Source organism: Neomonachus schauinslandi, chromosome 14 (assembly GCF_002201575.2).
Source record: "Neomonachus schauinslandi chromosome 14, ASM220157v2, whole genome shotgun sequence".
Taxonomy (NCBI): domain Eukaryota; kingdom Metazoa; phylum Chordata; class Mammalia; order Carnivora; family Phocidae; genus Neomonachus; species Neomonachus schauinslandi.
The window spans coordinates 75,355,648-75,367,931 of NC_058416.1; the positions used below are offsets into that span (position 1 = coordinate 75,355,648).

Consider the following 12,284-nt stretch of genomic DNA (forward strand, 5'->3'; position numbering starts at 1 on the left):
TTTAGATTGATATCTGAAACTTGGAAAGCACCCATGAAATATTAGCTATTACTGTGATTATTACTCTCATGGGGATAATGATTTTCTTAGTGATTGCACCCTAGAAGTGTAAGCGTTTTGTTCCCCCAGTGGGTAGGAGAAACCGTGGACCAGATGGAGCCCCCACCTGAAGCTTGGGTTTCTCTATCCTTTTCCAGGTCTCACTTACCTTGATGACCTGCTCCCCAAACTGTGGGCGTTTATCTGTGAGCTGGGGCCCCACGGAGGGTTAAAGCTCTTCTTGGAATGCCTCAACAATGACACTGAAGAGTCCAAGCAGCTCTTGGCCATGCTGATGCTGTTCTGTGACTGCTCCCGGCACCTCATCACGTAGGTTGACTGCTGTGGGCCTCCATTCCTTTCCTCGAATGTGGAGAAGCCAAATCACAGTGCTGTAAGGAAGCTGCTGCTGATGTGATTACCGCCATCGTTCGGACCCCTGTGGCAGGGTCATTAGGAAAATTAGGCCAGAAAACATTTACAATACAAGGTGGGCGGCACGTAGTCAGGGTTCAGCAATTCTTAGTTCCCATCCTTCTAGGGGAGCTGGGTCAGTACCCTTGTGTGTGGGCTTTGGGGGTCTCCCAGGGCTGGGTTCAAGTCACACCTCCACCATTTACTCACTGGGTTAGGTAGTTACCTGGAAGATTTCAGAGCCAGGGAGCCGGGAGGCAAATCCTGGGTCGGCCACTTCCCGAGACACGTTGGGCAAGGGGGCCTTGCCTCTCTGAGCCTCCATTTTCTCCTCTGTAGATGGGAATAACAGTAGTACGTGCCTCTTGGCCATGTGGTAAGGATTAAAAGAGGTAATGCACACAAAGTGCTTGGCACAGTCCCTGGCATACAGGAAGGTCTGTGATGCTTATGATTATCAAACTCACCCTAGGCAAGTTGCTTAACCTCTCTGAGCTTCGGTTTCCTTATTCATAGAATGGGAATAATATTAGCAATCTGATAGGGAGTAAATGAGAAAAGGAACGTCATGTTCTCAGTACAGTGCCTGGCACAGAGTGGAGCATTAGCAAATGTGAGTCCCATTCAGTTCCTTTGTTTTTTAAGCTTATGTGTCTACTTGTGTGTTTGGTATTTTTTTAATTCCACCTTTTCCCAAAGGTTGGTAAAGAATTATAAGAGAGAAGGGATCCCAGACAGTTATGTTCAGGGTAGAAGACACTAATTGGTAGGAGGGGATCAGGGATGGTAGGTGGGTAAGAATCATGGTGAGCAGTTGGAGGCGAGCGCAGGGCTCTGTGGCTGGCCCTGAAGACTCGCTGAATGGCTGGGTCCAGGGTGAGCTGAGAGCGAGTTGTGCTGTAAAGCAAATGAAGCAGTCTTGGGAAATTTTCACATAGAGCTGTAACTTAAACAGTTCATTTACGCACATGTTATTTCAGGCATCCATTCATTCCCTCATAAATACTTCTTCTCAGGCACCTACATTAGTGGTTGTCGTAGATGCAGAGGAAGATTCCATGGCTCTCCTCAGTGGACACAGACTCTCAGTCGAGATTCCTTGATCGTTAGGCATGAGTTCAGGCAGGAATTAAGAAGGGTGTCACAGTCGGATCCTTACGAATAAGAAAAATATAAAGGGGAGCTTATTTTTTTCCTCTCTCAATTGTAGGTTTAAAATTTTTACTGCGGACAATTGCAAATAAATAGAAAGTGGGGAGAATAGTAGAAGGAACCCCCACGTACCCATCCACAGTGGTCAGGACGCAGCCACCTCTGCTTTCCCTCCACCCCCACCGGCTCTCCCCTCCACGTTATCCTGAAGCAGATCCTACACATCCTATTGTGTTAGCTGTACATTTTATCTGAAAGATAAAGCTTATTTCTTGAGCTTATTTTTCTCTCATAAGAGGTAGAGATCTCCTATTTTCCCCCCTTTCCTCACTGGGAAGTTGTGACTAATTTTCCATCTGATTTAGGATCCTTGACGACATTGAAGTTTATGAAGAACAGATTTCCTTCAAACTGGAAGAGCTGGTCACCATCTCCTCTTTCCTGAACTCCTTTGTGTTTAAGATGATCTGGGATGGACTCGTAGGTACAGTAAAGATGCCAGCTGTCATTTCAGCGATGCCACACAGGGAGGCCACGGTCTGTACCATCACCTGATCCTTAGCTTTATTGCCCATCACAGTGAATTGGAAAGGCACATTTATTCACGTAATTAGAAGTTTTACTTCTTTGCTCTCTGCATGGCCCCTTAAGGTAGCAGTGTGGTTATGGAGGTCCTAGATCTCCCTCCAGCATGTACATATACATGTGGAGGATTATTGATGCTGAGGATTTTGCCCTGCCTCTCCTTTTGCTTCTTTGAGTTGATTTCCATGACGTGTCAGGGCATACTTCAAATCAGAGTTCCCGTCCTGAAGTGCTTGCAAGTTGTTCAGTACAAAGCTCCTTACGTTAAAAAGGTCTTTTGGATCACCTGCTAGTGGGAGGCAGCATGAGTGATTGTGTCTGGGGCACCCAGGTCCTGCAGACATTTAGAACGTACCCAGGGCGCCTTTTATTCTCTTGGTTCCGTGTGAAATCCAGAGTGAGGGAGATGAGGGCCTTGGTGGGGCTTGGTGACAGACGGAGACAAGAAGCTGTCCTCCTGGCCCCCCGCTGACTCTGGCCAGCTCCGTGCATGCAGCTCCCCCGTTCATTTGCCCCACAGAGAACGCCAAGGGGGAGACTTTGGAGCTGTTCCAGTCCGTACACGGGTGGCTGATGGTGCTGTATGAGCGGGACTGTCGGCGCCGCTTCGCCCCTGAGGACCACTGGCTGCGCAAGTGAGGAGCGGGGTAGGGAAGGGGTTTCACAGAAGCCAGAGTCCCCTCCGTCACTCTCTGCACTCATGCTCTGGGGCCGGAGGGTGGTCATCCCTCCTGCATCCCCTGTCCTAGGAGGACAGACGCCCAGCAGTTGCATCCGTGAGGACGTGCGGATGCTGAGGGTGATGAGAGAACATTAATGGTGACAGCGCCAGGTCCCATTTAGCAAATGGGAAGCAAGTTCTAGCTGAACTGAGCAGCAGGTTACAATAGTTCAGCGGTGGTTTTTATCAGCAGAATGAACAGGACAAAAATGACAGCTAGGTTTTTCAGGGGTGGGGTGGGGAAATCCTCTTGCAACAACTAAACGTAAGATGTCTGCAATTTTTTATCAATGACATGTCAACTCAGGTTGTGGCACTAGAGTGGAGTCTGGCAGGCACTTCGGTAAAGGACCAGACAGTAAATATTTTAGGCTTTGCCGACCACACGGTCTGTTTTGCAAGTGCTCAACTGTGCCGTTGTAACGTGAAAGCAGCCAGAGACAGTATGTAGTGACTGTGTTCCATGGAAACTGATTTACAGAAACGGTAGCAGGCTGTCGTTGGCCACCCCTGCACTAGAGAATGGTTTTCGTGTTGTAATAACCCCAAACCCATGCCTTTCTTCTGAAGGGATCTCAAACCTAGCGTGCTCTTCCAAGAACTGGACAAGGACAGGAAACGGGCCCAGCTGATCCTGCAGTACATCCCTCACGTCATTCCCCACAAAAACGTGAGTTGCTCTCAGAGCTGGGCTCCTGTGAATTTTCCTGTCCCACCACGTGGTACCTGACTTGCCCTCTTCACTGTAGCAGTTGGAGAGAAAGAACTGAGCTCATTCACTCAGCAGATGCGAACGGTGATTGGATCTCCCGCTTTGTCAGGTGTTAAGCCAAGTACAGAGACTGAAGACAGTGGGAACTGGCAGTTCTGGCAGGTGGGGTGCATGTTACAGAGATGGTTGCTGCGGGGGCCCAGACAAGCGGACCTGACCCAGCTGGGAATAGGGGGAAGTGAATCAAGAGAAGCTTCTAGAGGCAAAAGCGGACAGTGGTTAAAGGCCCGGGTGATTGAGAGTATGGTGCTCCTGGAGGGCTGGCCATATGGTCTGGCTGTGGGGAAAATAAAGGGGAGCCAGGAAGCTGAGGAGGTTTGTAGGAGTTGGAGTCAGAAGGACCTTGCGAACCAAGGGCAAGAGTGTGGATTTCGGTTGGAGTCACTGAGTGTTTTCAGCTTCGGGGGCCCCTGGTCAGAGCTATGCTTCAGAGAGTCCCTTCTGGCCGTGGGATAGAGGCCTGGCTAGGGGCAGCGGTGTTACAGGAGTGGAAAGACAATAGAATCATAAGAACGAAGACATTCAGAGGAGAAAGAGATGGATTCCAGGTGGTGGGCGTGTTTCTGGCTCGGGCTCCCGGGCGCTTTTGGGAGTCATTTCCTGGGGTAGGAGCACAGGCAAGAGCAGGTCTGGGAAGTGCTGGTGAGGTCAGCTTTGAGCAGGCAACAGGTGAGGTGTCCACGACTCCTCGAGGCCATTGGACAAAGGAGCTGGAGAGAGGCTCCGCATGTGGACAGTGCCCAAACCTGCTGCATCCACGGCCGTGGACAGGGTAGTCAGGGAGCCACATGGAGTAAGACGACCGGGGACCTGTCCTTTGGAGCGCCAGCAGGAGGAGAGGACTAATCAGAGGAAGGAAACCAGCAATGTGGTGTCCCAGACTCAAGGGACGGGAGAGGCTCAGGAAGGGTCGGGTCCTGTGGTGAGAGTGTCCGGAAGTGAGGGTAGGCACCGCCCGCATCCCTGGTCTGTAGTGACGTTCCAGAAACGTCTGCTGGACACCGCAGCGATACGGGGCTCCTTCAGAGGGGGCTCCTACAGGTCTTCGTGTGCCTTTCTTTCCTTTCCTCCTTTTTTGACGAAAGACGTTCTTAAAAAAGAGCACAAGTCACATTTTTGTATATTGAACCTTATTTGTCAGAGATACTTACTCCTCATTGCTCTCTGATACAGTTTTGACCTTGATGTTAATACTCGCGATTGTCATTCTTCTCCCTCAAGTAGCGATTCGCAGACAGATGTGGCTGTTTAAATTCTTGTTGCACTTGACAGCAGAGCCTCTCAGAAATGAAGGGATCTCATGGAGATGACTTAGTGAAACGTGCCCCCTACTCCCACCCCCAGAGGGAGCCCTTCTGACCATATCTCTGACCTTGCCTCAGATAGAGCCAGACGTGCTGTTGCTCTACTCTGCCCAGTGATGGAACGTTCTTCCTCACCTGAAACTGAGTGATTGCTCTGTACCTTCGACCCTTTGGTCCTTGAACAGCCACAGACAGTGCAATCTCTAAATCTTCTGAGATGCGCAGATGACTCTCACACAGCACCTCGCCCTGGGCCTGCGTCCCTGCAAAGTCAGCCCTGGACTGTGGTGTTCCCATATTGCGCGGCCTGGGATCTCCGCTCCGTCTCTGCAGTTCACAGATGGCGTGCCCGGGTGGCCCTGGGTTGTCCACAGGATATTTTAAGCTTTTGAGAGGAGCACAATGAAATCTGTTGGCCACTCTGTGAAGTACCAGCTCAAGCTCATGATGTCAGCATTCCTCTTGAGGATGTCCTATTTGCTAAGCTGGGTTTTAAAGAAGTTTTTTTAATTTCAATGTACATGTATTTTTAAAATATAGCTACTAAGTCCTTAGCACACAAATATTTATTTTTTTTTTAATTTTTATTTATTTTTATTTTTTTTAAGATTTTATTTATTTATTTGACAGAGACAGAGACAGCGAGAGCAGGAACACAAGCAGGGGGAGTGGGAGAGGGAGAAGCAGGCTTCCCGCTGAGCCGGGAGCCCGATGTGGGACTCGATCCCAGGACCCTGGGATCATGACCCTGAGCCGAAGGCAGTCGCTTAACCAACTGAGCCACCCAGGCGCCCACAAATATTTATTTTTTTTAAAGATTTTATTTATTCATTTGAGAGAGATAGAAAACACAAGCAGGGGGAGGAGGGGCAGAGAGGGAGAGGGAGAAGCAGGCTCCCTACTGAGCAGGGAGCCCAACACAGGGCTCGATCCCAGGCCCCTGAGATCATGACCTGAGCCGAAAGCAGACGCTTAACCGACTGAGCCGCCCAGGTGACGATGCACACAAATACTTATTAAGTTGTTGAGGACCCTAGCCACCTTGTAAATGGCGCTGTATTTCTTTTGACCTAGGAGTGCCGTGAAAGTCCTCCTGAGCCTTTAGGGGTGCTGAGAACAAGAAGCCTGGGAACCTCTGAGATTAGTTGGCATGACCTGGGGGCTCTAATCTAATCCCTGCTGTGTTTCTCTTCGGGGAATTTTGCTGAAGATTGCCACCAAGGCTTTTGTTACTTGGTTCACGAAGTCTCTCTTTCCTATCTCTTGGGGACTCTTCCTGGCCCCTGTCCTGATCCCGTGATGGCCCTGGCAGGTCCGGGAGGGCATCTGCGGCTCAGTGTGTCGGAGTGGTGAGGGCTCTGTTCCGTGCTGACGTGTCGTGTGCTGCCCTGGCCCTGACGCGTCTTGCCGGAAGGCACAGGTGATAGGGTCTCTGTAGTCCTGCCTGCTCTCTTGCGTCTGTCACTACGGCGTCGGCTCTAAACGCCAAAACTCTCGCTGTTCTTGACCTCACTCAAGTGGGTGGCTCACAACACTGTTCTTGCTTCCCTTAATGTTTTTAAAGGCCTCAACTCTGCCTGGTTCACACAGCACTTCATTCTCTGTGCTGTCTTACGTAGCTTGTACTAATCTATGTGCAACTGGGACTTGAGGCCTTTCTCTCTTCTTTGGGCCTGGAAGGCCTGACACCCTGTGAGGTGGGCAGGGGCTGTGTGGTGTGGTGGTCTGTGTGTGGGTCCTGGGTTTGAATCTGGCCCCTCTGTCCACCAGCTGTGGGACCTTAGGTGAGTCACTTTCTTCATCTGCACGGTGGAGACACGGGTCCTTTCCCAGATGTCTCCTGTGGTCGCTGAAGCCTCTCAGCCCCTTGAGCGCTGCTTACAGTTGCCCCAATCCGTCTTCCACACCCCATGGAAATCAGGGCTTCATCCTGGGATTCCTGGGAGGCGGGCATTCCCTCAGCCTCCTCTGCACTTCCACTTCTGTGTATGAGGTCTCTGCCCCATACTGGATCCACCCGGATGGGAAGCTCTTCTTCTGCCTTGTGTGCAGGTGATCGTGCTAAAGATTTGAGGTCAGAGGAAGCCGTTGTGCCCCACAGCCCACACAAATGAAAGACCTGTTCTGGAAGTCGGCAATCCCCCCGCACAGATGGGATAGGCGACGGTGCCCTTCACCCCCATCACGGCCGCCCTCCCTGATGCTCAGTCTGTTCTTCCCCTCCGTGTTGTCCTAGAACCCCCAGAGCTTCTGGTACTACTCAGAGCACTTCAGTCCTTGTTTCTAGATTTGCCGACCAGCCACATTAAGCTGCCCCGCTGAGAAGTAGCCCCTCTGCCAAACACGTTCCTCCTCGGGAGGCCATTGGCAATTGCTTTTCCTGTTACAGCCGTATTTACTTCGTAGCCTCAATTAAATGATCAAATGTGAATGCACTAGCCTCCCCTGTATATAGTTAACCCTTATTACCATTGTTATTGTTCTGACTGTCCTTGTTTGTATTTAACAAAGCTTTTGACTTCGGTGGGGATCCTCATTTTTGCTAAAAAAAACAGCAGTGGTTGGATTTAGGTCTTCATTCAGCTGACATCTGAGTGCTTGTACAGCAGTGATGCTCAAAGCCAGGATGGGGCAGAGGGCCGTGCTCTCCTAAAAGGGGCTTATCAGAATCTTGACCATGCGGCGGAGAGAGAGGGTTCCTCTCTAACAGTAATTGAGGAATGTTACTTGGCAGGGGGTGGGGGGCGGGGGTTGGGCTATGGTGTGCTTGAGGGCACAGAGGACGCAGATAAAAGGTCAGGGACCTTTATTCTGTGAGATCATTTTTTAAAATTTCTGACCGTGAAAAAAATTATCTTTGAAATGTTTCTGTTTTGTAACTCATACCATTGATTTCCTTTAAAGCAGGCTCAGCTATATAAGGCAGCCTCTGTAACCTGTCCTGACGCCAGGTCTTTATAGTGGTTTATCAACTGAACGAGAACCATTTTCTCCCAGACCATTGTAAAGTGCATTCTGGCTATAGCCAGACCGCTCTTTCTGGGACCTTTCTTCCTTGGCATGTATTCGGCTATAATTTCTAATTCCCCAGATTGTGTTGGGGAATGTCTACTCTTCTCCCAAGACACTTCTAACCTGCAGCGCATATCAGAGTGTCCTATTCTGTTTGCCTCTCATATGACTTTTTTCACTAATCTTGTACACTGTGTCTCCGGGAATCATCAGTTGTTGACCCAGTTTCTGGTCTCACCCTTGCTCATTTCAGAGAGTTCTCCTGTTTCGAAACATGGTCACCAAGGAGAAGGAGAAACTGGGGCTTGTGGAGACCAGCTCGGCCTCTCCCCACGTCACTCATATCACTATCCGACGGTCCCGGATGCTGGAGGTGAGAAGCCCATCAAAAAGAGGTGTACTCTGTGAAATGCTGGATTTTTAGTGGATGATCCGTTACCTCCAACCATTCTTGTCAGTCCTTGATCTAATAGCACTGAAATCAAGGCTCGGGGTTGGAATGGGGCTGTTGGTCCCATCATGTGCTCTGGAGAGCTACTCGATTAAACATGACCTCAGTGCTGGGGACCCACAGTGTGGTATTTCCCTGCCTTTTCCCCACCAGGGCCCCGGGGCTGGAACATTGAACACTTGGTGCTCTTTGCAGTGAGGACAAGGGGTGCTACGTGCAGACATTCCCGTGTCTGGGCAAACTCCCTTTGTCCTGGGAGACACTTTGCCCAGACTCCCAACTGTGAATGTGCAGGCTGGAGTGTAGGTAGTAAGTTGACTGAGCCATACTGGGGGGTGCATTTACCACAGAGCTAGGGGTTCTTCGTAGACAGGTGCTTAGGAGAAACAGTGGCCCACCTCAGCCAAGCCCAGTCTCCAGCGTGACTACTGTGTGGCAGCTTCATGTGAACAAGAGATAGATGCCTGTCCTCAGAACACTTCACCTCTGTATGTCCGAAAATTGTAATAACTTAATGTTTTTGTCAGGACATGATGCTGATGACAATCTGCTGGAACGTCGATATAGTAAATGTACATGCCTATGAGGTCACTGTGTGCCGTACCCCCCAGGGTTGTGCAGTGCGGAGCCTTTCCAAATGTGCTGAGCCTGCCAAAGGTCAAACTGGTGACTGAACCCCAAGTCCACATTCCCAGGAGAGGCTGGACTTGATACAGTTGCCCGGGCTTGCTCTTCAGACCTTCTCTCTGGCTCCAGCCACAGCCCCTGGCAAATTAGCACATTCTGCGGTGTAGGGCAGTTGTGGGATCCCGGCAGGGCACATGGCCACATAGCCAGCCACCAGCAAATGGCACTGGCAGCAGCCCTTCCTCCCCACCCCCTCCCCCACATTTTCATTTCTCCCCTTTGGGGCATTCCTGCTCCTTCCTGGAGAGCTGCTTTTAGTTCCCCTGAACACTGGCGATTGACACGGGTCTGCTGGGGAGAGGCAGCGTGTGTTAGCCAGATGATGCTTTTGACATTCTTAAAAGTAGAAGAAACTTAAGTGCCTACGGGGACCCGCCCTGGTCACGGGAATGGGTCAAGCTGGCTGAGTATGTCCGCACAGGAGCATCTTGTTTGCACGCGAAACGGGAGTATTCTTCACTTCCGCTGCTCCCTCCTGCTCTTCTTGAAACACAGCCCTCAGCATAGATAACTACATAAGAAAAAGAGCCCCTCTCTTGAGTGGGCAGATGACACCTGACATCCAGCCTCGGGGTTGGCGAGCAGTAGAGAGGGGTTGGCACCTCCTCTTCATCCCACCTGACAACTTCTGTGTGCGAATTCAGGCTCCGTTATGCTCTGGGGGTTTTTTGTTTTTTAAAGCTTTTATTCATTTATTTGAGACAGAGAGAACCCAAGCGGGGAGGGAGCATCAGAGGGGGAGGGAGAAGCAGACTCCCCACTGAGCAAGGGGCCCGACATGGGACTCAATCCCAGGACCCCCGGGATCATGACCTGAGCCGAAGGCAGACACTTAACCAACTGAGCCACCCAGGAGCCCTCCTCTGGGTTTTTAAGAGCAGGCCAAGGGGCTTTTATGTTGTGAATGACTGGGGTTTTGTGAAGTGTCTGGAAGGTTAGATGACCCAGCGAATCCACCCTGTGGGGCACCAGTCTGCAGGCTTTGCTTTGACTCAAAGAGGAAAAAGCCCAGTTGTGTTTGGAAACACCCTTCTCCAGCACTTTCCTTATCAGATCTGGATGCTCCTCCCTTGTCACTTACGGTCCCCAGTCCCTCTCAGATATAGCCGGCACCAACAGGAAGGCTGTGGTGGTAGAGACTGGTATGTGTCCTGAGAGTGACGGAGTCCCCGGCTCCCTCCTCAAGTGTCATTGCTTGTGGGAGACTCACCGCACGTCCCGGTTACCCCGGGCCTGCTATCTCAAACACAGCCCTCAGGGTGTCATAGGAGGGGTGTCTGTCTTAGGTTCTTGGGCAAGTCCACTTTTCTTCTTCTATCCCGTTAGAGTTATCTCGTCATGAAACAGATTACTGTTGTTCCTATTGAACTAGGAGGAGGAGAGGGTCACATACTCAGTTACCCTAGTTCTCATTACCTGCTAGTTTGGTTGTGAGAGGAGAGCCCAGTGGCATTTGCTTGATTTGGACACAAGGGGGCATCAAAAAGCTGATATTAGACACGCCTATGCTCTTCTGGCCTTTTATTCAGTCTCCTTTTCTGTGGTTTTATTGAAGATGGCGCTTCAGTATTCCCCTTGCAGGTGTTAGTTTGAAGTCTTGCAAGAAGGCTTCTCCTCACAGAGGGTAAACTGGGCCGGGACCCTAGCATCTCAGGACCGGGAGGAACCGTAAGACATCCTCTGCCCAGCCCTGTCCCCTCGGTCAAAGGCGGAACTGAGGCCAGAGAAGTTAAGATTCACAGTCACGTTCACTCGGGTCTCAGTGGGACAGCTGGGCTCTCATCCCCAGGTCAGAGTCCTCTGCCTCTGCTGTTTGAGATGCAGTGGGGAAGAGGGATACCCTCCTCCCGCACACCGATCCAGTTCTTGTGTAGTGACGCTCGTGCCCAGAGGGTGCAGCAGGCAGTTTGTCAGAGGAAGCAGCTGGCAAATTCCTCTCTCCAGCTCTTCAAAGAAAAGGCCAACATGGGGCTGATAAAGAAAAAGCGAGATTCAACTCCAGCAAACATTCCTTAAGCACCTGCCATATGTGCGGCCACATGCTAAGTGCTTGCACGTAACACCATCTCATTTAATCTGCATGATCCTGGCACCCCTACCAATGCGAAGTCAGCTTAGGAAGGCATCATTTCAGAGTAGAATGGAGGAAGTCCTGCAGGCAAGCAAGAACATGCTGGAATTCTCCACCCATCCCGGACTCCGTGCCAAGATAATTACCATAAATGTAGGCAGAATGGTTTGACCATTCTGCTGCAGCTGCGTGCTGACTTCCTGTGTTCCGCTGCTTTTCATCTCACTTGGTGGTTCTCAAACTTCCACTTCTCAGGTGCTTCTCAGGACTGCACACCCAAAGCCTCTGCCTTCCACAGATGGTTATTATTGGCTCTCAAACTTGGGAGTTTAAGCCCAGAATAAGATCAGGAGCCACCAGGGGACAGTCCTTTACATCACGAGGGAAATATGATCAGCAGGAAGGCGGCAGGAGTTCCCCAAAGCAGTTCTTACCAGTCTGGCCCCTGTGCTTTGTGACAAGGGCTGTCACTGGCAGGCAGGTGGCTGCCGTGGACATGGTCTGTCTCGTGTTAGCGGAACGTCTGACGGCCCCATGGCTGTAACTGGGAGGGAGACCCGCAGGGTGGCCTCGGTAGGATATTGCAGTTGATTTGCAGCTTACACGACCGTATCTAAAGAGCTCGATTGCACCCCCAAGATGGAGTTTGTCCTGTTGGACCAGAAGACTGCTCCCTGGCTGCTGTCTTGTTCAGCACTGCTTCTGGCAGTCACTCCTCGAGAACAAAACCCTGAGCAGCTTGCTGATGCCAGGAACACAGAACCAGGAGCCTAAAGACCTCAACAGATTAGAATCGAGAGGCGGACTAAACAATATAATCGAATACAAGAACTCTAAAGTCGCATCCTCGAGTTCTGCATGGGGGTTGCTGGATGGCTGCCAGCCAGGGGGTGTGCTGGGCTTCTCCCTGCTGCCCCTGCCTTGTGTGGGCCCAGCATCACTCCTGCACCCTTGTCCCTGCCATCTCTGCTCTGCCGCCAACAAAGATCTTTCTGAGAAAGCCAGTCATGTCTCTCCCTGCCTGGACTCTTCTGTGGTTCCCTGCTGCCCTTCAGGGTGGACCCTAAATTCCTTAG

At 51.0% G+C, this 12,284-nt stretch overlaps 1 protein-coding gene across 4 annotated transcripts in view; it reads left to right on the top strand.

Annotated features, from left to right (window-relative positions):
• Nucleotides 1-12,284, top strand: part of UBE3B (ubiquitin protein ligase E3B) — a 51,802-nt gene that overhangs the window by 24,707 nt on the left and 14,811 nt on the right. For all 4 annotated transcript variants that reach the window (XM_021703423.1, XM_021703424.1, XM_021703425.1 and 1 more), the window contains exons 15-19: nucleotides 198-369; nucleotides 1,971-2,089; nucleotides 2,711-2,825; nucleotides 3,482-3,581; nucleotides 8,253-8,372. In XM_021703423.1, coding sequence (XP_021559098.1) covers nucleotides 198-369; nucleotides 1,971-2,089; nucleotides 2,711-2,825; nucleotides 3,482-3,581; nucleotides 8,253-8,372 — 626 coding nt within the window. The remainder of the gene's footprint in view (nucleotides 1-197; nucleotides 370-1,970; nucleotides 2,090-2,710; nucleotides 2,826-3,481; nucleotides 3,582-8,252; nucleotides 8,373-12,284) is intronic.